Genomic DNA, 27,847 nt, shown 5'->3' on the forward strand with positions numbered 1-27,847 from the left:
CTTTTTGCTAAATGAAAGGGCCTATATCCTGTCTCTTCAGGCTCAGTGGTGACAAATGGTGCGCTTAATCTGGTTTAAGAGGTCTTCAGTCATCTGTATTTGGAAGCCCTGTAGAAAGAAGAATGTGTCTTAATGACTGGCAAGTAGAAAGACATCCTGGTATCTACCATATGCCTGAAACGCACAAACTGACCTGCCACAAATGCAACAGCTGCAAAGATACCTGCTTTGATTCTGAGCAGCAGTTCAAGCATATGAATTAAGGCACTACTATTAAACAAGCTGAGAATGTTCTCCATCTCTCTAACCACTGCCACTTACTTTAAAGCCCACTGTTCCATTCTTTATACAGAATCCTTAAGAAACTCAGCATTATTTCACACTAAAAGGGAGGTATGTTTAAAAAATAATGAGTGCAGTTGTACAATTGTAATGTACTGCAAATGTACAGGAAACAGGTTCTAATGCTACTCTCACATGCAGCTACTTTTCTAAAAGACTGTCTTGAGTATCTGTTACTGACATACATTAATATGCCACACTCTCGTCGAATTCCACATCAAGAGAATTTCTCAGCTGAAGACTCTTTGATCTGTGTAGAAGCTACTCAGAAGAATGATGACATCCATTTAGTAAGGCCACACAACTTTAGAAGTACAGTATATTGAATAAAATAATTTTATTTGCATTTACTTGATTTTTTTTAAACAAAGTTTATGGAATCTGAAAGTAGACAATAAAAGGTAACTTTTAACTGATACTTTTAATATGACAGCTTCTCTACTCAAAAATATGTTGAACATTAAGATCATAAAGAACCCCAAGGATCTGTGCTATACTGTATGATATGTAAACAGATTTTGAAAATACTTTCCCATTATGTATTTTGACACAGTATGCACAAATTTAAAAAAATAAAATAAAAATGAAGTTTAAATGCCTCAAGGGTTTTCTCAGAAGTAAAGCCATTTGAAGAGCCATTTATAGTCTGCAGTGACAAACTTCTATATAATCAAAATATCTCCTTTTTCACAATGCAGAATATTCTGCTGAAGGCAGCTCCCTATTGAAGTGATGCCAGCAACACAGATCTGATTGTATGACTCCAGCACTTAAAAGAGCACATTGGTTATACATGGCTTTTAACCTTGGGCTACAGTTATGCTACCAGAACTAAATTCAAGACTAAATCAGTCATGTAGTGAGGTGTGTGTCATCTGAACACTGTTTAGAGTCCTTGTTTTCCACATCTGATGAAGGTGGTGAAGGCGCTCGGAGGTTCTTATGCTTACATTCAGGGCAGGATGAACTTTGCAAATACCAGATTCTCCAATTAATGACAAACCACAGATCCCAAAGTAGGCATGTAAAGCATCTGAAAGAACAGAAAAGGAAAAAGAAAATTATGTCAGGCTGTCAGGCCTCTAACAGCCAACTGTTCCTGGATTCCAACTCCCCTGAATAATTACAGCCAAGGAAAACAATCAAATAGGTGCTTCATTTTAAACTCATGTTTTGACAGAAGAAATAAATTTCTGCCCAAAGTGACCAGCGTGAACTGATAGTCTGCAACGTCTAGAACTAAAGTCTAGTTTTGTTTTATAACAATTCTTGCTCACTACTTTATTTCTTCTGAGAGCTCAAGTCAAACAGCAAAAGAACTTAAGCATCTGAAAATAATTTTTATCCATAAAGCAAATTTTTTTTCCCCAAACATGTAAGACTTTTGTGGCTGAACACCAAAATTAGTGCCAGTAGCTGTCAAAGAGCAAGATTTAGAAGTATGAAAGAAGTCATTACTTTACCTAGCTTTCCCCCTTCCTGAGATAATACCCTAAGGATAGGAATTCATGAGGTGGCTTGATCAGTCTTAACAGATGACTGCCATCAAAAAGGGATGCACTTATTTCCCTATCCCATGCTGCTCCTGCAGCCTACCTTATACGAGCACTACCATGACTGAAAGCAATTGAAAAAACATAGACGAAAATTAACCCAGGCAGGATAAAATGGACAGTTTTCTGATATACTAGTGAATTAAACTGGTTTGCAGAACACTTTGATATATACCAAAGCTAGTGCAAAAAGGAGAAAGTATGTGCAACTATACTTGGGGAATCTGGGAGGAAGAGAAGCGAGTGTGCCTCCCTTTGGCAGCAGCAAGCCATGAGATTGGATTATCTGCCCATGAAATCACAGGCTAAAGATGGAAAGAGGATGTGAACTTAACGTGCCCCTTACAAATTCTCAACACTTAGTAATCTTTTGGAGGTGTCAGTAAATTTGCATCTGACTGCAAGAAAGTATCTGGACAGAAAGACTCTGAAAGAAGGCTTCTGCTTATCAGCATTAACATGCAGATACAACATTAACATCAGATACAACACTACTGACCTTGCAGAAAGTATGTCAGGCAAGGAGACCTCAACTTCAGGAAATACAGTGTATTAACCCCTGTGGACAGCTGCATTGAAACCACATACAAACCGGACTACCTGTATATGGCTATTTTCTGGGTTTAACCACAAAGTTCAGCACTTGTGCAAATCTATGCTAATTTAATACTCTAGCTAGTTCAAGCCAAAACACATATATGCAGCCTGCGTACACCTCTGTTTCAAGCTATAAAATACATAAAGTTTTTCAGGGTCAAAAACCACAGGTCCAAACATTTTGTTTCATAAGTAACTCACAAATACAGAATACACCATGCAACCTTCCAACTGCTCTGCTGCCATCTTAAAAATGTAACAAAGGTGTATTTACCTTTCTATGGGAGCAAATCTCACTTCAGTGTTTTACACATAGTAACTGTGCACATCCATTTTCATCCTGTTATTCCTTATGTTAAATCTTTTAATCTTTCATAACCTGTAGATCACATGTGCTTCCAATTCTTTTAAATTGCATATCACTTGAAGATAAGAAGTGAGATGCATCAGAGTTCTGCTTGACCTCCTGAGGCATGCAACAGTACATCTAAGTAATTTAAAATGAAAGTTTATTTAAATCTAGTCATGACTTTTGCATAAATCTGAAACAAAACCACAACTCCAAATGGGTTAGGTATCTATACTAGCAAAATGTTGTGGATTAACCCTGGAAGGCAGCTCAGCACTGCACAGCTGCTCACCCACTTCCTCCAGCTCCGGTGTGAGAAAAGGAAAGGGAGAGTAAAAGTGAGAAAACTTGTAGGTCAAAATAATGATAATATGGAAGGGAAAACCCACAGCTGCAAGCAAAGCAAACCAAGGAATTCATTCCCTATGAATCAGGAGGCAGGTGTTTAGCCACTTCTCAGAAAGCAGGGCTCCATCACACATAATGGTTAGTTGAGAAGACAAATACTGTAACTCCAAACATCCTCCCTCCCCACTTCGTCCTCCTTCTCCCAGCTTTTATTGCTGAGCACAATGCCATGTGGTATGGGGTTCCCTGTGGTCAGCTGGGGTCAGCTGTCCTGGCTGTGCCCTGTCCCAACTTCTGGTGTACCCCCAGCCTGCTCACTGGCAAGGCAGCATGGGAAACAGAAAACGCCTTGATGCTGTGTAAGCACTGCTCCACAACAGCTAAAATATCCTTGTGTTATCAAGATTTTTTTTGGTTGCAAATCCAAAACACAGCCTCGTAAGTTTCCTAGGAAGAAAATGAACAACTGAGCTGTGCAGATGCTTCATGTTAGTGACTTGGACTGTTTTTACATACATCAATGACTTCTGAATAAGCTTAAAGGATTCATTTATTAAGTAAAAATAGTTTTCAAGTATTTTACTCAGACAATTTACAAACGTACCCAACTGCATGATATTCCGTTTAACTAGAATAGTTAAAACATATACGGAAGGGCTTGTTCAGCTCTAAATAGACAGTGACACTTTTAGCAATAATCTAAACAACAGCTCACTTGCTCTGTGGGTGAACAAGAAAAAACTACCTCCCTCTTCCCACTTACATCATGAAAATCTGATTATATTTTTGTTTGGTTTTGGTTTGGGTTTTTTTTTCATTTTTTGGAAGAAGACTGAGGAGAAAATTTCCTTTACACCTCTCCGATGTCTCACTGCTGGAGTGTGCTTGTAGGTTAGAACACGCCATAAGTCTGAGAAGCAAATTTACCTGGATGGCTATCTGGCCACTTGGCAAATCCCCCGACAAGGCGATCTTGAGTTGACAGGATGTAATTTCGGTTTTTCTCAAAATTTGTATATTGGAATATGTTCAAGAGCTGAAAACAAATTAGACCATTACAGTAATATACTAAATCTTAGTCTATTTTTAATACTAGAATATAGTGCCTATTTATGAGATAAGCAGTGATAGCAGAGATAGCACTAATTTGGTAAAGCTTCATATCCTGTGTTTTTGCAATATGAAAGACCTTTATAGTGACCTGTGCATATTCAAGCACTTGGGCCAAATATGTACCTCTTTCAAGCAAAGATAAGATGCTTAAAGAAATCAAGACAATAACTATCCTATAGCTGTTCTGTACACTACCTTCAATGTTGCTCCCACCCAAAACGAATAGCAAGTGTCTACAGGTTTGTTGGGTCGTCCATGGTAGCCATTCTGTTGTCTCATTATACACCACCTTCTTATTCTGTTCAGTTCTTTTTCTGAAAAAACTTCTTCCAGTTTACCCATCAAACACAGTGATGCAATGCCACAAAATGTAGAGCCACCTGTGAAGAGAGAGTTGTTTTTGCAGTGTTTTGGTACCCAGATTTTCACTGAAGCCTGTATGATCTCAGTCAGAACTTTAAGTAGGGTGGTAGCAATTGCATCAATGGATTTTCAAAAATACGAAAGTGTTTAGTCTAAACTCCAAAGAAATAAAACTACTTTAGCTTAGAATATATGTCAAAGGGGATCCCATCCCCAATTCAACTCTTGCAATGTGTTTATTTTCTTAAAGCTGGATTGCCTTTCAATGCTGCACAATCTACATTACACACCAATCCAGAAATAAGTAAATTGCAGAAAACATTTCTTCATCTGTAACTTGAAAAAGAAAGCTATTGGGATTCCAGCAATCAGAATGAAGCAGATGTGCCAAAAGCAGTCTCAGACACAATCCCCACATGATACAGACAGAAGTGTCTGATGAGCAGAAAGCCAAATAAAAAAATGAGGGGGAAGGGCCACAAGAAGAAAAAATACTACAGCAATCACTTTTTAAAACCCATCAAGACCCATTCTGAGTATATTGCCTGATATGACAAAATTACAGCCCGAGAAAGACCATGAGAAAGCCATTGACAGAAGACTGGGGCCCAGAGTTCCTTACACTATCATGATGCTAGAAGACCCCACCACTCTAATATTATTTTCATTCTGATGCTGAAATACAGCAGAAGAAGGATGCGTAAGTAATGCTATCTGCTATCCCTAGCATTCTACAGTAGCTTAATTAACTGATTTCTTAAATATACAGGGATATAATTTATTTATTTCAACTTTATCCATCCTGTAGGAACAAAAACCAGATGTGATACTATCAAAGCTCAATACTAAGAATAAAACTAGCAAACATTTGACAGATTGAGTATCAGTCACATAAAAGTGAATAGTTCCTGTCACAATCAGACCACTACTTCATGGCAAAGAAACATTTTGCTTAAAAATATCAGTCTTTTGGGAATTCCTATCTTCACAACTACCAACTCTTTGCAACAACTAACTGCTGCTTCAAGGTTTGAGCCCCCAATATATGCTGTAATATATCAGAGGAAATGTTTCTAGGTTTCACTAAGAACTGCTGAAATTGGAGATTATCAGGTGCATTGCACAAATTCTCTTGCAGATAAATCCACAGAGTAGCAATGGTACATGTGGAAAACGTTTCATCTATCAGCAAGAGATCAGAACCAGAGCCAACACCTTCCAACAAAACATTCATGAGGTAAGATTAATGGAGTTGGTATATTAAAAGCCTATCTGGTCTGATATTAAGCTGGAACTAAAGGAAGAAGACAGAAGACAGATGATATTCTGAGGCATGTTTTGGATTTGCTCCTCATCACACTTCCTTAAATCAGAAACGAAGTTCAGGTATGACATGCCCTGCACCTCTTACAGCATTTCCAATCCCAGTCTTAAAAACAGGTGTAGAACATTTTAACATTCTTACCATGAGATTCTAGTCCAGCTCCCTGTGCCAGGCCATTATCGTAAGACTGAAGAAAAAAGGCCCACAATCCAGTTATTTTAGAATTACATCACTTTCACAGACATTGCAATTTCTCTGCCCTACAAAATATTACTATTAAAAAAATCTTAACAATGCTGAAAAGTCACTTTGTTAAGTGAAAGAAAAAAGAGAAAGTTGAGTCTGATGAACAAAGCACCAAGAATATTACAGTACAGGTCTGTCAGGAGCAAGCTAGGAGCAGATGATATTTTACATGTAGCAATAACAATCTTTTTTCCTTAAAAATACATTATAATTATTTTGTATAAGAAACAAGACATCACAGTAAGTTACCCATGAAACGGAAAATGCTTATTTTACAAGAGTTCATGAAATACTTCATAAATTATCACTGGACAAATACCCAACTGTTTAGCAGGAACAAAAATGAAGTTTAACTCTTCAAGTTAAACTACAAAGGTCCCAGATCTTCTATATTAATTGCTCAAATAATGATTGGTTCAATATCTGATCAGACAGTTAAAAAGCAATTTTAAAGCCCACCCCCAGGTGCTGACTATGAATTTCTCCTGTTTTCTCCAAAACATTTAACAGTTGTTAGCAGATAAAGTAAATCTTGACAGATGACTCCCACAATCCTAACTAAGGAATGGCTACAGGACCTAGCATGTTGATAGGAATGACCTAAGGATTGTTTCTAAAGCTGACATTGAGAAATAAAAATGAAACAGCAGCAGACACTGAAGATACTCTGAAACTGTATTTCTCAGTTCTTTAGTTGTTGCTGCAAGTTGAAGCAACTAAAAAGACTAACATCTGATACATACACTTAAAGCCACAGCTTAACCTGAAGTTTGAACCCGTCAATTTTAAGTAATCCCGATGAACATCAAAATGCTAAACCAGCATAAACTCAAATGCAGTGCAAATGTGCTACCACATTCCACAGGCCCATTAAGCAAAGGCAAGCCAGATTAGCAAAGCTATGCTGGCAAAGCTAATTAACTCTACAAACAGTAATTGTAAAAGGAGATGGTTTACTTTATGTATGATAAAGTAATTAGCTCTGGAGAAAAGCTGACCTTGTACTATGTTGGGCTGCACAATTAGCTTGGAATTTTAATAGATAATAGTTAACCTTTGGCTGACTGGTGCCTATTTGCAGACAGCAGCTGCTCTTTGGGGACTCGTGAGTTTGGGACTCCCTGTTTGAAGAACCAGGGAAAGATTTTTGTTTCTTTGTTCTTTTTAAAAGACTCAGGAAATTATAAGCAAAAGAGGCTGTAGGTTACCGCAACATGAAAACTGCATAATTGAATATTATACTCAGGAAATGTGTAAATCCAGTTGGGTACAATCTTTGCTTCACAGTCTAAAAGTTTCACAATTAGGTTAATTATATCAACAGACTCATACACCTGCATTTCAAGAGGACTCAAGAGGCAGCATATGCTATACTTAAAAACCTTCTTGCAACATTTCCACTTAAAAAAATAAATTTGGAGTAAACCAAGCAATGTTGCAAAAAAGTGTATTTTAGAACCTCTAGAAGTCATTAAAAATTTCAGCATCTTAGTGGCTGTTGTTTTTTTGATTAGTGATATATCTGACTTCTGAATGTGGAAGCCAAAAATCAATCTCTGTTGATAAAAATAGTGTTACTGGAATTTGACTATTTTACTGACAATAAGACTGATCCAGAATTGGTTTTGTGATCAATTTTAGTCTAGTCAAGCGATAGTCAAGGCGGCTATCCATTCTGTATAAAGGTTCAATCCTTTTTAACACGGTTACTTTTCTGAATAAATCAACACCATTGTTTCATGATTCAATCTTCTGCTGTTCTTGACATACCTAACTACACAAATCCACTCCCTCCTTCAGATATGTTGAATTATATCTGCCACAAATCTTACCCTGCATCACTAAACAGGATAAATTCCTAAGAACAAGCTATAAAATCCATAAATTTATTACAAAGATTACTGTGTTTAACCAGTCATGTTACTCTCCATCTAGATCAACTGCACTTCACATACAGGCCAATTTGAATTACTGAAAAAAAGCTGGCTGTGATTTGTTTCAGCTGTGTGTATCATATGATTACATGTGACAGTAAAACAAACCCATACCTTTCTGTCACAGCAGTTTACTACTGAGCAATGCAGTCTTTTTTATAATTAATGGAAGTAGTAGAATGAGGTAACATTGTAGCAAACCAGGAACAAGCATTTGCAAGAAAGTCTACAGCAATATTCATAGTGTAGTTAGTTACAGAAGGAATAACAAATTAAAAAAATCTCAAACAGAAATTACTTTGAATTGTAAGATATATACATTATTTTTAGCACCATCTATGAAATCTTAACAGGAGAAATCAAGCTAACATTCTTGGATACCATATTTCACATTCATTGTATTTATCTTAATAAATAATACACTTTAAGAAATATTTGGTTCATGTGAGACGTAACTGAATTGGAACATGTCTCAAGGAGGATGGTGGAAAGAGATGAACCAGAGGAAGGAGCAATCACCACTGTGAAACGATTTTCACACAGGGCTATTCCCTGAACATTTGAGACTTCTTCAGATACATCTTTGACTCCACAACGTGATCGATCAGCATGCAAAGATTTTGTGTATTTGCCAAGAAGTACCAGACACTTTGCAACAAGTTAGTGCATTGAAATGTTGCCCTGACCAAGCAGTGCACATGTAGAAAACCCCGGCAAAACTAGTGTAACGTGCATAGTAGCTCTGCAGAGAATTAACAGTGTCCTTTAGCAGGACTCCTTTTTAAAAAAGAAATCCTGCTAAACACAGCGTATAGTCAATCTACCAATTCACAGTAAATCTGGACAAAAATACAGCATCTCATGTTACGTATCAGCACATGCTAAGACAACTGCTGCCCACGATTGTATAAAACTTGTTATGGGGTGTTTTCTGGGGAATGCAGGGGTGTGCACAACTTATTACAGGACGGATAGGGAAAGGACCAATGGGGAAAAAGGGAAAGATCAAAGCTGACTGTGGAACGAGCAATGGAAAACAGAGGGGAGAAGGGGATAAAAGGTACTACTAGAGTAGGAACAGACTGCTGGTCTGTATGCTTGTATGACTGAGCCTTGCCTTGATCACCTTGGTTGGTCCAAGATTATGGCAGAACGACAGAAAGCTTCTTGTGATATACAGTGAGAAATGCTTATGCAACTAACTATGTCCATAATAAATAAAACCCAAATTGATCAGCTAGCAGCAACTACTAAAACACACTGGTTTACAACAGAAGTTGTATGCCATTATACATTTGGCTCTTTGGACCACAGGAATTTACCGTTTATGTTTACTCACATTCTGGGAACCCTAGCTTTCAAGCTTACTCAGCTTCTTTGAAAAACATTTATTTTAATTTTGGAAAATGAAACTCAATGAAACTAATGAAATATCATGAGAAAAACCCTGAAAACTCTTTTGCTCCAATCAAACATGAAGACAGCTTGCAGAGTCACATGAAAAAAATAATGTATGTTCTAATACTTTTTTTCATTCTAATATCTAATAAATAATGAAGTGCATGACTGGAAATACTTACTGAGCTTGAACTGATGCCAATACTTATTTTTTCCTTTGATTGTGTATATAATTTAAAACACAGGACTACAGCTCATTGAAATATGAGAATTTTACTGATGCAGTGCTTTATTTATGCATTTCTTTCTACATTAGAGGAACATCAGGCCACAATTTTCAAAAACTTGCTTTTGATTTTAAATTGAATTTTAAAGAAAAAAAGATCAGATTTAATTTGCCACCAACAAACATACCAGATAATTTTATCTTGCTAGTACACACATTGCAATGAAAACAGAAATGCAAAATAACTGACACACTTTTTCATTTTCAACGTGCTAAAGTAGGAACAGAAATTGCCACATTTAAATTTGGACACACAGATTTTTAGTCATAGTTAAGAAAAAAAGCTTGTAAATTTAAAATACAGTAAGAAATAAGCATTTGTGAATACTCACCATACTTCTTCTAATGTAGTCTATTGCTTTTTTCATATCCATGCCTGACCAGTTATCAAGCATGTAGCAGATGCAGGAAGCACAGTACACAAACCTCATATCATTCTCACTTCCTTCCAGCACTGCACAGAAACTGAAAGAAATGTTTTGGTCATTATACATTGTACAGCCTGTTACATCAGAAAATATGAGAAGCAGTTCGAGGAATTGTGTAATTTTTACTTTAAAATTAGTTACTTCTATTTATATTATTCCCATAAATATAACCCAAAGCTATGCTACATTTTCTTTCTAGAAGACGCGATTCTAACTAAGCCAAGTAAAATGAATATAACTATTAACATTCAGAGGCCTTTAAAGTGTGACTTTATCTCCAGCAATGTAATGACACCAGTCTTTACCTATTCAAAGATGTTAAGGTTTAAAGTCTTTCACCTATCACAGTACATACTGATGTATGAGTCATCATTTTAACATTTACTGTTTCGGGCAGAATTTTTTGCCTTCCTAGAAATCTTAGTAGCTGTCAAGGCTTTCTTTCCTGATCGCAACTTCAGGATCAGTTTCCCATGTATGTATAAATGTAACTGTGATCACTACCATTTCTAATACAAATGGTGAAACTTACCTTCAAACCAGTTTTTGATTTCTTATAGCTACCATCTTTCCAAACTCTACAAACATTTTAAAGTTGTTGTATCTGTGTTGTTTAGGTAAAATATTGCGCTCTCTCAGCCTTAAAATGAAGATGGATGCTGTGATTTGGATGCCTGTATCAGCAATAGTGCAGCCAGCACGGCCAGGGCAGTGACCATCCCCATGTAATGGGCACTGGTGAGGCCACACCTCGAAGCCTGTGTTCAGTTCTGGGCCCGTCATTACAAGACAGACACCGAGGTGCTGGAGTGTCACAGCTTGGTGTCATCAGCAAACTTGCTGAGGGTGCACTAGATCCCACTGTCCATGTCGCTGACAAAAGATGTTAAACAGCACTGATCCCAATACCAACCCCTGAGGAACACCACTTGCCGCTTATCTCCACTTGGACATTAAGCCATTGACCGTCATCTTTGAGTGTGACCATCCAGCTAATTCCTCATCCACTGAATGCTATGATACTCTATGATACTCTTTATTTGACCCTGCAATTCAACTATGTTCCCCATTATCTTCTCGGATAGAAGAGCTTCCAGCATTTACTGTGAGATACTCCTAACCTCAATGGTGCCAGGCCCTACTCTCTGCAGCTCAGATAACGGATGAACTCCATTGCTCTCTGGATATGGCACATGACATGCTGTGAAACCAGGACACCTGTTAACAGGTGCCAGTACTGTGGTATGCAATCTTGCCCTATCCTCAGGTGACAACTGCACTCTGTGTTATTCAGATACTTCAAATCAGATTCAGCTAGGTCAGGTATAATTAAAATACGCACATTTATTAATAATGTAAAAAAAGAAAATTATTTCTGTTTCTTCACATCTTTCTTTTATTAACTAAGATGAGCATGCTTATACTAGGGTAACATCACAGAAATGCATCTTTGCCTCACTGAGCTTGAAGTTTCCATTTAGACACGATACTAGCTTGAGTTTTGGTCTTCACGCATCTTCCCCCTTTGGGACAGTAAAAGCAGTTTTCATAGGCATGAAAACGTCTGACTCTCCAGAACGTATGCCGTTCCTCCTGCCAAAGTAACAATTCTGTACCAGGGCAAAGCACTCTCCCTACGAAGGCTAGCTGACATTCTTCAGCAGGGAATATGGAACAGAATTATGTGTAAGAGTTACCAGTCTGTACATTAAAACCACACAAAATACAAACATGTAGAAGAGGTTAATTGCATGTAGCTTATTACTGTAATCAGGCAAGATGACAAGTAACCCCTTCAAGATGCTAGTGCATCTTGAACAATAAACACAAGCGATGCACAATACAATTGCTCACCACCCGCCAACTGATACCCAGCCTGACCCAAGCAGCGATTGGTCCCTTCCGTGTGACTCCCCCCAATTTATATACTGGGCATGACGTGCTGTGGTATGGAATACCCCTTTGGCTAGTTTGGGTCAGGTGTACTGGCTCTGCTTCCTGCTGGCTTCTTGTGCCCCTCCTCACTGGCAGAGCATGAGAGACTGAAAAGTCCCTGATTTAGACTAAGCACCACTTAGCAACAACTAAAACATCAGTGTGTTATCAGCACTGTCCTCAGACTAAAGCCAAAACATAGCACTGTGCCAACTACTAGGAAGAAAATTAACTCTATCCCAGCCAAAACCAGGACAGTGATATGCAACCACCTGACCAAAACAAAAGCTTTCTTTACTAATAAAGGGTGACAGCTATTTCATTGAGAAGTGAAAGATAATTCTTTCAGTAATAGCGTTTCTGTAGTGCTGCGTTTTTAAAAATATTATTTCAAAAGTGACATTCAGTAAGATTTAACAACATGGACAGATCACGTGCACTAGAATAATTTTTCATTAGCTACCAGCTTCAGCCTGCATTGAAACAAAATTAAAAAACCCAACCACCAACAGAAGTAGATCAAAGGGTAAATACCATCTATCAAAAATACACAAAAAAGGACAGATCTCACAATGAAGTTTAATGATACATTCCTATTGCAAGTAATATTTAGGCTAATTCAGCTTGTATATTTATTATCTCGAATCTCTCAAATCTAAAGCCCATCCTCCCACAAAGCAGAGCAAATATAGCAGTGTTTCAGGTCCTGCAAAAACCAGAGAATATTAACACAGAAAATATCAGTTATTTGAAGGACAGAGCAGAAAACCTACCATCCTCAAGACATAAACCAATCCATTAACTTTCCAGCAATAAGCATCCACATTTGCGAGCAAATACTGCCATTTTCCAATATGAAAGCAAAGTGCTGTCAGGTCCTGTAAACTGGCACGTGTTCTATGACCGATATTGATTACCAACCAAAGTATTTTCTAACAGAAAGAAAAGATCACACAGCTACTTTCATAAAAACCATGTTTCTTATGTTTCATTCCACATCTGGGTTTTCTATTAAGCTTCCCGAGAGTTGCAGAGTATAAAAAATCTTTTACCTTCCATCCTCCAGCTGGAGAGCTCTCAGTCCTGCCAGTATGGCATCTTTATTTACTCTACTTAAATCATCTCCAAGAATAACCAGACATGACAGACCTGTGTAAGTCATTGCTATATGCCCACTATCATAGGGGTGAGACAAACCTGGACCCTAGAAAAAAGGGAGGAAAAATAAAAATATAGAAACATCATAAGACCTTTTGTTACAGTCAAGCATTCAAAAAAAAAAAAAAAAAAAAAGATAAACAAATTTCTTTTCCCTTCACTCATTATGGCTGAACTACAGGCATTTCACAGCGCTTTTCTAATCAAACTAAGCTACTGCACAGCTCTGCTACCCTTGTAAACAGTCAGTCAGTAGAAGCTTTGGAAGAAAGCTTTGCCAACAGTATTATTTATGCAAGAGTTAAGCAAAGAGATGGGATATGTTCGTCCTGACACACCACTGGGCATTAGCTTCCTGGAAGCTGGGTAAGCACTGTGAAATAGCCAAATCTCTGGACATACTTTCACCAAAGATTGTAAAATCTCATGATCTACAAGGAGAAAACAGTGTGAGGGATTATTAGTAATCTCTCTGCCAACTGAAGCAATACCAAACTAGCCTCTCATCTACTTTCATCTCTATTCTAAAACAACATTCAGAGCTTAAACAAAGTATATACATAGCAAATAATGTCAAGAGAGAAGTGAAAATAGAGTTATATGCTGACTAGTCACACTACAGAAATCACTATAATGTGCAAGGGGATTGATATAGCTGTGTTAAATTACTAGTTTTCATTCTGATATTTTATAGGCATATCCTGGACTGTACCACTTCACGAAAACAGAAACCACATGTAACATGACTCTGAATACTCAGGATGGCTCAATCTGGAGCAACTGGAAGACAGCTATTCTGAACAGGATAAAACCTATTTCAATACTGAGTAGTAGAGACAAGCAAGTTTTTAAGTCACACTTTACTAGCATTATTGCCTAGTCAGTTGCTTCTTCATTTTTCAATTCATCCTATAAACACATTCAAAAAGCAGGATAAAACCTAATTTATGTGTAATTGGTATTCTTCAGGCAAGTCACGCTTATTTCCAAAACCAAAAAGTTTTGTTTCTAGTAAGAAATTGGGAGAAAAATACTAAAAAATTACCCAGTAGACAGCAAGAGACTGTTCTCCTGCTAGGGAAACAAACACAGTTGGAAAGGGAGGCAAAAAACAAGGTGAAAATGGCTGCAGCAGCACTGAAAAACCTCTAGCTGGGCAAACAAGAGGAAAAAAGGAGTGCTGAAAGCAGCACCTCCTCTCCCTTACCTCCAGCCCAGGATCTCTGCTGAGAAGGGGCACCAGTCTCAACAGCTACCACTCTACCCCGAGCTCCCAGTGCCCCTATCACTGTCTCCTGCCCTGCATATCCAGCCACAGACACACCATCAGAGAGTGATGGGAAGCTGGCAGGGACCTCTGGGGATGATCTGGTCCAAACCCCTGCTCAAGCAGGGTCACATAGAGCTGGCTGCCCAGGATCCAGTGTCTTTTGAGTATGTCCAACAATGGAGACTCCACTACCTGTGCCACCTGTGGCTGTACTTGGTCACCATCACAGTCAAAGCGTCTCCTAAGGTCCAGAAGAAACCTCCTGTGTTTCAGTGTGTGCTTGTTGCCTCTGGTCCTGCCACTAGGCACCACTGAAAACAGCCTGGCTCCACTCTCTTTACACAGTCCCTGAAGGTATTTATAAATACACTGACATGATGCCCCAGAGCCTTCTCTTCTCCAGGCTGAACAGTCCCAGGTCTCTCGGCCTTCCTTGTAGCAGAGGTGCACCAGTCCTTGACCAACTTCCCCATGGAGCACGCCACAGATGCAGGACAGCTATGCCCTCAAATAGCTCAGAAAAATCTACTGCAGTCATGAAACATGTTCTTCTAATTTGAGTGGATGACAGGCTCTAATCCCAGAAGGAACAACCTGGCCTATCACTCCAATTTTAAGGATTGAAAAAAAAAAAAAAACCAACAAAAAAAAACCCCAAAACTTTTCAGAATACCTTCCCCTTGGAAATTTTATTATAAGCAGCTTAACCCTTGTGATGCATCAAGTTACTTAAAATATAAAATTCTGCACAAAAAAATCCAGACATATGGGGTGACACAAATTTGCCCTGACAAAGAAGTATTCAGTTTAGTGTAATTAATTACTAATTTTAAGCAAAGCATATCTCTAGTTTAAAAAGCCAGTTTTGAAACAGTTCTAGCCCTAAAACGATTCTCTGTATCTGTAGCTAAAGCTTTGCACATATTTTGTCAAAAGGAATACAAGACACTCTAGTTGATGAAAAATTCCTGGAAAGGTTCTCAATATTAGGACCAACCACTTACAAAACGTCCCAGTAGTTCCCATCAGCAGCTACCGAAGAAAACTAAGTTTTTAAACATCTATATAATTGAAATTAAACTGGACTGAGAAGAACACTTGATTTCTTCCTACTTGGAAGTACAGAAGATGCCTCTGTTTCACACAAACACACTGAAAATGCCAGAGTGAGCAAATCAATGTTAACTGTTCACCACTGCTGTTTACACACTTTAATAGGTAGTTCATCTCCAAATCAACTGACATCAGGAATGACTGAACAGTAATAACAATAGTGAAAGAGTTTGTTTCTAGTAAGAAATTGGGAGAAAAATACTAGAAAACATAATTTCCAGAGGAAGACTACATTCGCTAAGCAAGGAAGGTTTATTCTAAGGATATTCAGACTTGGTTTTTGAAATGGTATTTAGGAAAACTCTACCCAGATGTTCTAAATACTACAAGCTTGGATGTTCAGGAAGTTTTCTAAGGCATCTGTAGTTCTCAAACAACATTCTCTTTCAAGTGGCGATTTTTCACACAATGTCTACATAAACTGAAAATTCCCACTTCACAAGATTTTTTTTTTTTTTAATTGTAATTTTCTATACACATGCTAATGCCATATTGCCCGTAAATCTTTGGTAGCCTACAAGCAGGTTTAAACAACTGGGCCCCTTATTTTTAATGGATTCTGTATTTTAGTATTTCTATTACAATATTACTTGCTGCAGTAAAAACAAAGAGTGATAACCACATATACTGTATGCTCATGAAACTAAGTAATACCATCCTCCCCAAACAAATTGTATCAATCACAACAGTATCCAGACAATGTAAAAATCCTAAGTGTACTTCATTTTCTATGCAAATATTTCAAAACATAGCAGTAGCACGCTGCTTTTCCCAGAACAGGGTTTCAGCAATTCCAGAGCTATACACAATTTTGCAGGTCTGGTAGTTTTAATAAAGACCATGAACTATGCTTGTATGATGCATATAGAGCAAACAGTGATATGTGTTGCCTGCACATACAATCAGCTTGAAGTTATTTTAAGAATAGCAGAAGTTACATCTCAGAAACTGGCAACAAGAAAGCCATTAAACTGTGGATGGATTGTTAAACACTTAGACTGAACAACCAGAAGAAATACATTTAATCTAGCAAGGATGTGTCTACATGAAGGAGTAATGCAACAGGAGCAGGTCTGGAAGGCAGAACAGCAGGTGCTGAGGTACCAGTGCCTACACCACAGGCATCTCACAATCCATGCCAGCTGTAGCCTGGCTCCATGGATGAGCAGCCCACTAATGAAGAAGTTCACTCAGAGTGCAGCTTCTGGTTTAGTTTGATTTAAAAGGGGCCTGGTTTGTGTGTCTTGCTCTTTTGGAGCAAGCACATTAAAGTGCTCTTACCAAGCGCTCTCTACTGATCTGAACTAATACACTGGTGCAGAAATAGTCTGAGACGACAACAATGGTGATATGGCCCGGTCCCGTTCTCTCTTAAAATTCACTTTTTTTAATAAGTACGGTCTGTAAGGCACACAGTAAACAGATTAACTTGGATACCGGTGACGGAGTAAAATAGTTCTGCTCTATGGGTGTTACCATCATGGTCTCCACAATCTGAGTCTTCCTTAAAAGAACAGATACTTAAAGATGCAAGGTGAGGGAAGCTTTCAAACATTTAAATCTGGTTCAGCGACGTGATAATGTTACCTACCACATGATCTATAACAGCTATTTAAATATAACTCATGGTCACCAACAATTCCCACTGACCACTGCAAAAACAGCTAAGAAACTCTGCTGCAAAAGCATTGGTAAGATCTCTCCAAATGTTTACAAAGAATGCTAGTAACCATACTCCTAAACATACCTCTACACAAGCAGAGTGCCACTTTCAAAAAACTTAATTCTCACACCTGGCATCAGTGTTACAAACATGGATTGCTTCATCCTTGAGAATATACAGTGTGCTGGGAACACAAATCATACCTTTCTTCCCCAAGTAAAAGCACATGCTATTTACTGCAATCTTACATAGAAGTTCCAGGTATTCAATCCAGTCCCTAAAACTGTTTCATAACACTTTAAAGAGATTGAAAAGACCTAAGTCCATCTGTTCCCCTCTAAAGTAAAAAGCTAGTTTAAACTCCAATAACACCAGATCAGAGAGACTGCAGAACCTGGAGCCATTTCAGAAAACAATTGTTACCCTATTTTAAATGATTCATGTTTTAATGCAGTGACAGAAGCAGCCCTCTGCCCTCATTTACATTTAAGAGTGTTAAGGCTTGTTATGGCTGTGAGTGTTGAGTTGGTCATGTGGATAAGGTTTTGCTCACTTTTCCTACAGTCCCAAAGAGCTGCATAGACACTACATTCAAGCACTGAAATGGTAACAGCTAAAAAACTCCAACAAACCCCAAACCAAAAGAGCTATCCTGGTAATATTTAGTAAAGTTGGAAATTGTAACATATCCCTTGCTTTTTTCTATTATTTTGGAGGGTCCCTAATGACAGAAGAGATTTGGGGGCCTCCAGTATGGCATTTTCTCAGAGGTCAAGAATGAAATCAAGGGAGTGGCATGTAATAAATAGTAACTGTCAATGCAAATCCAAAATGCTTATAGGCTTTTCAAAAAATTGTTTTTCAAGACAGAGATTTAATAGAACATTTAAAAATTATGAATAAAGAAAAATAATAAGACCTTCAACATAATTCAAAGTGGATTTCCAAGTTTTTCTTTTTCTGAGTAATTTCAGAACATTTTAGGGCAATAACACTGAAAATACTTTAAATCTTTGTATGCTGATAAATCAAGCAGATCTGATCTCACTAAAGGAGATGCAATGAAAAAAGTACTGCAATGCTTGAACAAAAAGCATGTCCATCTGTTTTCTAAAGATAATGGCCCTGTAGGTAATTGCTGCAGGCTACCTGATTTCATGCCTCTGTCCCTTCTGCAGATTGGCTAACACATTACAAGACACCGATGGGCTGCAACATATTTCTTGAGAAGAGAACATTTAAGTATGAAGCATGTACTATTGGAAGTTGAGAGTTAAAGTAAAACACCAGAAAGTGCTGGGAAGGGATAATGATGCTTCGACGATCTTACGGACTTTCTGTCTTCGGGGACCTTTGCAAGATCTCAGACTATACCCAGAACTTGCTCTTCAAGTTTTATACACTGGGGAAGATTTGAATAAGATTCTTAAACGAATGCACCACATGGCACTGACCCAGATCTTTGAGGAAACATGATTGATACATTTTTATTATCTCAGTTTTGTAAAATTATGTCATTTTATAATGCTGTTATGCCACAATAATAGCATGACAACCTCAGCTTCCTTAAGTGACTTATCAAAGAAAAACATCTTCCTTTTGAGTAAAACCAGTCTTTTTCTTATACAACTACACTGAAATTATCTAGTATTTTGTCTTTCAACTTTGTTTTTAACAAAGCATCCCAGTAAGTCACCACTACAGATTCCAAACTGGCTTAGGTTTTAAGTAGAAGTATTCCTATTTTCAAGCTCATCAGGTAGCTGGATTGCCAACTACAATTGTCAATTCCAAATAAAACAGATGACGAATTCATCTTGCTACTACACTGTGAGCACACTGCAGACACTACTGTAGTGTAAACCAGGATAAATACCAAAGCAAACTAAGAGACAAATTATCTTCCCTGTCATGTGCAGCCATAGCACCTCATGTAGAGATGTAAAAAACCCTCTTCACAATTATTTTTCCCTTGTTAGGAAGTGCTACCCCTGAATATTACTGCTATGAGTACTTGGATAATTTGCTATGCAAAGATAATTTGCTATGCAAAGAGGCAATTATTATTCCAGTGTAGATTAACATTCCCACAAATTACTCAGAAGCATGAAATTATGTTAAGAGTAAACAAAAATAAGGCCAAAACAGGCTGCTGTGCTACCTTCACAGTCACGTTAGTTCAAGCATTTTTACAAACATTTTTACAGTCATTAGTGTATCAGATGTCTATCCTTGCTTTCAATTTCAGATCTCAAGATTCATTCATTTATATTTGAAATCTTGCTACAAAAATCAAATACTTGGTGATACATTAGTGGTCTTGCAGATTTTTCATCCACTCTTTGATGAGATTTGACTTCTCACTCTTGAACACAGCATAGAACTACTGTATCTTTCACAGTCCTTCCTGCACACTGACCTCTACTTTCCTCTTCCAACCCCGTCACACCTCTATACCTTCTTTAATATATAACAGCCTCTGCTCACCTCCTTTTTCTCTTGTATTAAGAGCACTTTCTTTCTGTATACAGATTGAACTCTTTCGAACCTCAGTTCTATCGGCTTCAAAGTATCCTCTCTCATGGCGGATACGCCTGTTTCAGCACAGGAAGAGAAATACTGAAGAACAGCGTATTAAGCACCACTTAATACGGAGGTTTTATGCCCTTCTCTACCAGGTGATAGTTCTTTAGGTAGAGAAGTTTCCCTACTTCAGTAATATCAGAGAATGGGGAAAGTGCACTTAGACAAGCCCCAGTTTGTAGGTCAATTTCTTCACTGCCCTGGAAACTCCAGCAGTACCATTTCAGTATGCTTCTTATACATGTTTCTTAAAAGCTCTGCAAACATTTTGGTGTGTTAACAGTTAAAAATCCTTGCTTTCCAGGTATTCCATGATTATGAAGTCAATATAAAAAAACCACAAGATCATTTATTGCCTATCTAAAACTATTTCACACATGTACACACACTCTCAATTAACTGACCTTGGAGGGACTGAATGGCATCCCCAAATACGAAGAGCCTCTGAATCCACAGCGATCCAAGTTTGATCCTGGAAAAGACAAAAAAATAAAGACTCAACTTGTTTTGCTGAAACACTCATTATGAAATAATAATTCTCTAGTCAAGATTAAGACCTGTTAGTTCAACACTACTGACAGTATTACTATAGTTTGCATGTGTCTTTCAGTATATTCCCAAACTCAGTTTGTTATCACTCTAACAAAAAACCCCAAACAAAACCCAAACGAAACAACAAGCAAACGTGATCCTGCTGTAATGACAAAGCAACAGATTACTTTGATTTGGTGGAACTACAGTGTTCATATCAGCACAGAACTGCCTTCCATGCTTGCCAAAAAAGAAAAAAAAAAAAAAAAAAAAAAGGGAAGAAAAAAAAGGAAGGGGGGGAGGAAAAAAAAGTGATTGCTCCCCTGGAAAAGTGCCCAGAGCCAAAGTTAACAGATTTTTTCCCTCTCTGGATTCCTGCCTGGTAGTACCATTGGTTGCCACGCAGAGTTGTTTTAAGATACTTTGCAACATGTAAAAGAACAACAAACCATTTGCAGTTGTGAGCTGCCACTGATCTAACTCAGTATTGTCAGAACGAAATGGTTAATATGATGTGAAAGGTAAATTTTCAATTGGAGCCATTTTTATCTCACCCAAAACAAGATGGTACAAGAGGTTGTAGCTATGAAACATTTCTGCTAGTGATTCAGTGTAATTTAAATGTGTCACAATAACTGAGCATCCAGCATAAAGAAGTGTGCACCACACACTGTCTAGAAATAAGTACAGGTTTGCAGGGCTCAAATCTGCTTCTGCATGGCAAAAAACACAATTACTTTACTCCTCAGTCTCTGAAAGTAAAAGTCTAACAAGTGCCACTCCCTTTCCCCCCCACCACGCATCTGCCCCTCAGCTTTTCAGCCTTTAATCATGAAGATTAAAGAAAATTCCACCACACTAACCAAACAGTTATAAAGCTGAAAGTCCTAAATACATCACTGTGAAATGTGGTCTACCAGTTTTGGTGTCATTTATCAGCATGTTGGCTTCTAATTTTAAATACATTCTGCATGTATGCAACATTTGAACTAGAAGCTCTTATTAGTCTAAGTACTTCGCCTTCATTAAAGTATGCAAGCTAGTTTCTCTACCAAACAAGTCTTTGGATCTAATTTACATGGAGCGAATCACCTGCAATTTTCCATTCCCTCACCTTTCAACCAAAAGTACTTTTTAATGATATTACTCGTGTAATATCGTTAAAGGTCATTTCAACCTGCACTGAAACTGGTAGCTATAGTCATATCCACACAGAGAAAATAGAAAGAGTATCGGGGGGGGGGGGGGGAACAAAAAACAAAAAAAAGGCACAGGGGTCACATTCTGTTATAATCTAAATCTTCTCAGCAGAGAACATTTGCGTGTTGCTCCTGGAGTTAAAGACTTGAATTTCACGTTGCAACAGATTCTGAAATGAACAATAAATATTAGTCTTAAGGACTAATCTAATGTCCTGAGAGACACTGGCCCAAGAGCATCACAATATGAAAAACGGCACAAAGTAAATGAATCAGTAAGAAGAGAACTAGAATTCCTACTTCCTAAACACCAGATTTCCTAGGTGACATTGTGGAAAAATCACCATTCACTTGGCCTATTTTCGATAAAAATGTATCTGTCTTAAGTGCTTAAGTAAACTACAAAATTCAGTTTGAAACGGCACTAATGTGGAAACCCTTCACCCAGAAAACAGTTGCTACCTTACCAGCACGCAGTTGTTCTGCCCTGCTGCAAATTAAAACATGCTACAATTAGGACAGCTCTGCAGTCAAACTGAACTCAGCTGTTAGTTGCTAGATGGAAGGATTCATCCCAGAAAGACTGATTCCCGTCACTGCACTTTTAGACTGTAGATTGTAATTCATTATCAAGGTAGAAACAGCAGTAGGAAAGCCAACTGCTCAGGTAAGTGTGGTTTTAGTGGGTCGCTTTGACTGGCTTCTGACTTGACAGCTACTCTGAAAAAAAGAGATTAAAATAAAGTACATGAATAAAATCATGTTACTGTTACTTGCTTTAGCTGTTCAATTTTCATGTAGTATTTAAAAACTTTTCTTGTACTACTAAACTACTACTAACTAAAACCCAGCATTGGTACTTTTAAAATAGTGGATTCTTAACTGTATTGCTGTCATTGATTTAAAATCTATTCTTGACTCTTTATGTCAGTGACTTCTGATTTCACATTCCAGAATTTACACACTGGATCCTAGGAGAAAGAGAACAGCATGGCTGTTTAATGTCCTTACTACTGCATAATCTTTAAAGGGAATTTTATCCCCTCCTCCAAACAAAAATCCTTTGTCATTAACGTGTATGCAACAGATAGCTTCCCAGACCTTCAGGATTACAAGTGAATTGCTAAATTTTTAGTTACAACTCTTGAATTGAAAAATAGCATGCTGAGCTGATAAAGGAAGTGTAAAAAGCAGGAAGTGAGAACAGCTAATTTCTGATCAGATGATTCTGGCGCATTGACATCATGTCTCAATTGGTGCTTTTTAGTCTCCTCTGAACATACAAGTTCAAAAACAAATGGGAACCAAAGGGGAACACCCACTGTCTTTCAGTTTATGCACATCACCTCATCTTCAGCAAAACTGGTTTTATGATTTTTGTAAAAGTACTTGTACTTCTTATCTTACATAACAGCTTAGTAGAGCTAATCAAACTTTTGCCTACTTTCCTGAACCACAAACAGCTTGTCAGAATCAGAAATAGAATTAGAAATTAAACATACTCTAATTAAAAGGATATGATCACAGTTTATGCCACAGAATCACAAAACAGGGTTGGAAGGGACCTTAAGAGATCACCCTTAAGAGACCATGGACAGGGACACCTTCCACTAGACCAGATTGCTCAAAGCCCTGTCCAGCCTGGCCTTGAACACTTCCAGGGATGGGGCAGCCACAGCTTCTCTGGGCACCCTGTGCCAGGGCCTCACCACCCTCACAGGGAAGAATTTTTTCTTAATGTCTAATCTAAATCTCCCCTCTTTCAGTTTGAAGCCATCCGCCCTTGTCCTGTCACTACATGCCCTTGTAAAAAGTCCCTCTCCAGCTCCCTATGGGCTCCCTCTTGTAGGACCCTCATAAAAAATTGCTGGAGGGACAGTTCAGCTTCAGCACAGTCTGCTGAAGCACCAAGTATAGCTGCAGTTATGAAATGGTACCACCTAGTGTTCACTTTCAGAGTTAAGCATATTTAAACACTGAAAGAGCTTAAAACAGCGCAAAAAATAATAAACGTTTCATCAACTGCTGCATGACTACTGCACGTTGACCAAAACACACCTGGAAAAACTCTTCACATCCAATAATGGAACTAAAGAAAATTAACCCTTTTCCTAAACCAAAAGACTCCACACTCAAGTCGAGAGCCAAGACCTTTCCATGAATAAAGCCACATTACTTATGTGTATGGACGTCAGAAAGTCCTTAAAACATGTAACAGAGCTTCAAGTGACGACCACAGATGGCTTATCATGGCAGCTCTTTTGTTACAGACAGGACATTTTAGTTATTTATCTTTTATGATTTGCCTTGCATGGGAAGATTGATAACTTTTACCACTGCTTCGTCCCATTCAGGTTACCAATGTGTTCCTCTCATTCCAAGGCTTTTCTCATTTTGCCAAGTACAGACAGAAGCCGGCTTACATACATCACTAAAATCTTAACATAAAAAGTCACAGGTTTAACACAGGCTGACGCAGTGGTACATCCAGACAAAAGTAAGCATAAACAATTCTTACTGAACTAGGGCTAAAAGATAATTATTTTTGCAAATCAAAGCACTAGAATATTGTCACAAAATGCAAAGTTGCATTCTCTAAAATCAAAGTCCATTACAGATTCAGTTAAACACTTCATATATAGCCACTGAAAAAGATTATGTTGGAATTAATAATTTTGCTGAAGAAACTCACAATCAGAAGGGTCACATGTAACAATGATCTCAAAAAACAATGACATTTTATCCATTTTCTTCAGTACTGACACACAAGTAAAGAAGAATCATTACTAATCATCTAAATTTAGACTTTGATAGAAGAAAGTTTTAGGTCCCTCCTGTAGTGTAATGGTTCTCAGCCTGCTATGCAGGGGTCTTGGGGGTCCAGACCCACAAATGAAGTATGTCTCAGCTCTCCTTTTGGTGGCACTCCTCAGTACAGCAAAGTTAGTGAAGCATCCTGCTGTGAAAAAGCACAATCTTCTCCTCTCTCCCTTACTAGGCTGGCACTGGCACTAGCACTCCCAGCCAACACGGTTCATCAGCACAGCACAAAGCTAACCTTCTGTTAGACAAATAAATGCATGCTCTCTGCCACTTCAACAAGCTAAATCAGCTCTCGAACAGGGCCAAACAATGCCAGTGTTGCTGTGGCAGAGGATGGTGGATCAATGGCCAATAAGTGTGCCTCCACTGTCTGTAGTTAGATTACTTGAGTACAGAGAGAAGAGTTGCACTTTAAGTTAAAATAAATTGGAAATTCTGTCTAGGAGCTGCTTTATGAGAAGAAAAATCGTAAAGGTCTGACACAACGATAATCTTAAAAACACGCAACTGAAACAGGATCTTCTGTCAACCCTTTTCCAATTTTACTAACACTTTAAAAAACAAGTCTAAGCCTAAACATATATAATTTCTGATAAGGCTTGTAAAAGAACACCACCCTTCTCAAAATGAAAAAAGAATTTTTTATTTTTTTTCAAGATTTTAACTTCCTTCTGTAAGTAAATACAGTACTGTCTTTCTGCAGTGAACACACAAAACAAAAACATGTATCAACCATGGGCCTAAGCAGAGCATTTACTAAAAGCAAAGGTGAAGTACAATGGCCAAAATCTAAGGACTATAAAGCCAAATTATTTTGCAAGAATTACAGAAGACAGGGGTCCTTCAAAGACAGTAATCAGACCAAGCCTGCAGCTAAAGACGGTACGCTTCTGTGTGAGGGTCAGCTCGTGTGTGTGACATGCCATTCTCTCCTAATTAGAATTGGTATTGAGTCAGTCTCTAACACTTAAACTGAAATTATGGTACCTAAAGGACAATATTTTTTTTGCATCATTTATAATAAACTCACGGAAGCATATAGTCTATCCTGACAGACCTTCATCTTTAGCTTCCTCTAATGCATTTCAATTGGGCTCATTAGAGTATATATTTGCTTTCTTACTCACCGAAATCAAGATCTAAACATTTTGCATTCATAGGCTTTAGTTTCACTTAAAAATTTCAAATGCTACAAACCTCTGAATTGAAGCTTTTATGAGCCATCAGACATATCACATATGAGTAAATACAAACATGTTACCTAAGTCTATCACAGTATGTTGTGATATTCTGTTTAATAAGTATTCTAAACCACAAAATTCAGAATTTTCTACCAGGTTCTGTAATGCCCTGCTGTGGTGGGTTGAACCCAGCCAGCAGCTAAGCACCCACTCACCTCCTCCTCCCATGGACAGGTGAGAAAACAGAGAGAAGGGGAGAAGGCTCACAGATTTAGACAGAGACAGTTTGATAGGCGAAGCAAAAGCTATGGGCACAAGCAAAGCAAAGGAGGAACTCACTCACTACTTCCCATCAGGCAGGCAGCCAGGTGTCTAGACACAACCCAGAAAGCAGGACCTCAGCACGTGTAAGGGTTACTCAAGAAGACAAATGCCACAACAACAAACATCAGCTCCTTCTTCCCCCCTTCCCGGGCTTTTACTGCTGATCATGATGTCAGATAATATGGAGTATCAGGTCAGTCAAGGCCTGCCCTGGCTGTGTCCTCTGGCTATATCTGCTAGGGGAAAACAAAGTGCAGAGGGGGAAAGAGAGACAGCCTTGATGCTGTGCAGGCACTGCTCAGCAGTAGCTGCAACACTGCTTTGTTAGTTAACAACACTGTTTTAGCCATGAGCTCAAAACACAGCAGCAAACAGACTACTATGGGAAAAACGAGCTCTATCCTAGCCAGTACACCTACTATAACAGTTACTGATAAACACAAATAGATACTAAGTTTGCAGAGTATCAATTGTTCTGTCACACATTCATTTGAAAAATCACTAAATAGCAGTAATGCTCAAACTAATTTGAATTTGCCATCCTAAAAAGTGCTCTAAATAAAAGTCAACTGAACTGCTATGGATATGGAACCTTTGGAGGGACAGACATAAACAGCAGAGAAATTTATTTTTCTCATGAGAACTACAGGAATTCTTTTTTTGCTCACTTTAGGAATTCAAACAGTGACACGATCAAAAACAAACCTCAAGATTTAGGTTTTCAGTCACAGAGACAAAATTAATGAAGACTTATATCAAGTACAACACACTTACTTATGGCAAGATTACTGGAATTCATCATTCCAGAAACTACACCATAAAAGTGTTAGAATTTAAATGTTTTAAAATAAATTTTCCATAAAATAAGAGAGATGTATCAGCACGCATGTAAAAAGAGCTGCGATAGAAAGTTTCTTTAAAAGTGGTGTAAAGGGTTCTTTTTTTTACCTGGAAGGATTCTGATGTGTCAAGCTAGCAACCGTTCTCTTTAACTAGAGATGCACAAGCATTTCAAAACCAACAACTTGACATCTACAGCCTACCAGGGTTTAGCTACTTCTTCAAAGGGGCAAAAGGTGGCGTAGAAGCTCTAATGCTGGGAGGCTGCCAATTAAAAAAAAATTGCACACACCCAGGATTAAAAAACAGAAAGTGAATACATTTTAAAAGTAGACACTACAGGAGGGTATACATTCTCTTCTGCACATGTAGTCACCCAGTATCTAACTTGCTGATGCTGGTATAGTTTACATTTTGCATCACCTATTGTCCATCAGATGATGTAAAAATTGAACAAAAATAATGCTGAATTTTAGGGGTCAAGTGACTGGATAGTGTTACTACCAAAAGCCTAAGTGTGTAAGAACAACAGAGTTTTTACAATCTGATACAAAAATACAGGATTGAAGGGAAGTTTGTCTGGTGAAAAGGAAGTATTGATTACTTAAGAGCACAGAATGCACTCTCAAAAGCGCCCTCCTAAAACTTCTCTCCCATAGTTTTCTGATGACAGCCAGAAAAAAGAGGAGTGTATCTCAGCTGTGCCCTGGACTGTTAACTCCACATCTGCATGCCAAAATTTATACTGTTCTTCCTTGGAGGCTCTTGACAACGGGACTATTCCAAACATTGGCCAGTTGGAACACCCTCCCAAGAACTACTGCATACTATCAAACAAACAAAAAAAGGCCTATTCTAATCTCTCTTCTTGCAAACTTCACTGTTCTTTCAGAATACAATCCTGAAGACTGGGATAAAGATCAGAAAGTGAGCAACTCCTAAAAAA

At 38.1% G+C, this 27,847-nt stretch overlaps 1 protein-coding gene across 1 annotated transcript in view; it reads right to left on the bottom strand.

The window, feature by feature from the left end:
* Positions 1-664: 664 nt before the first annotated feature.
* The window catches only part of PGGT1B (protein geranylgeranyltransferase type I subunit beta), a 34,359-nt gene continuing 7,176 nt past the window's right edge, over positions 665-27,847 (bottom strand). The window contains 8 exon segments of the mRNA XM_030512937.1: positions 665-1,241; positions 1,244-1,375; positions 4,117-4,225; positions 4,498-4,682; positions 6,131-6,176; positions 10,186-10,318; positions 13,269-13,420; positions 20,408-20,475. Coding sequence (XP_030368797.1) covers positions 1,195-1,241; positions 1,244-1,375; positions 4,117-4,225; positions 4,498-4,682; positions 6,131-6,176; positions 10,186-10,318; positions 13,269-13,420; positions 20,408-20,475 — 872 coding nt within the window. The 3' untranslated portion in view covers positions 665-1,194.

The sequence above is a fragment of the Strigops habroptila genome, chromosome Z, assembly GCF_004027225.2.
Source record: "Strigops habroptila isolate Jane chromosome Z, bStrHab1.2.pri, whole genome shotgun sequence".
Lineage (NCBI taxonomy): Eukaryota > Metazoa > Chordata > Aves > Psittaciformes > Psittacidae > Strigops > Strigops habroptila.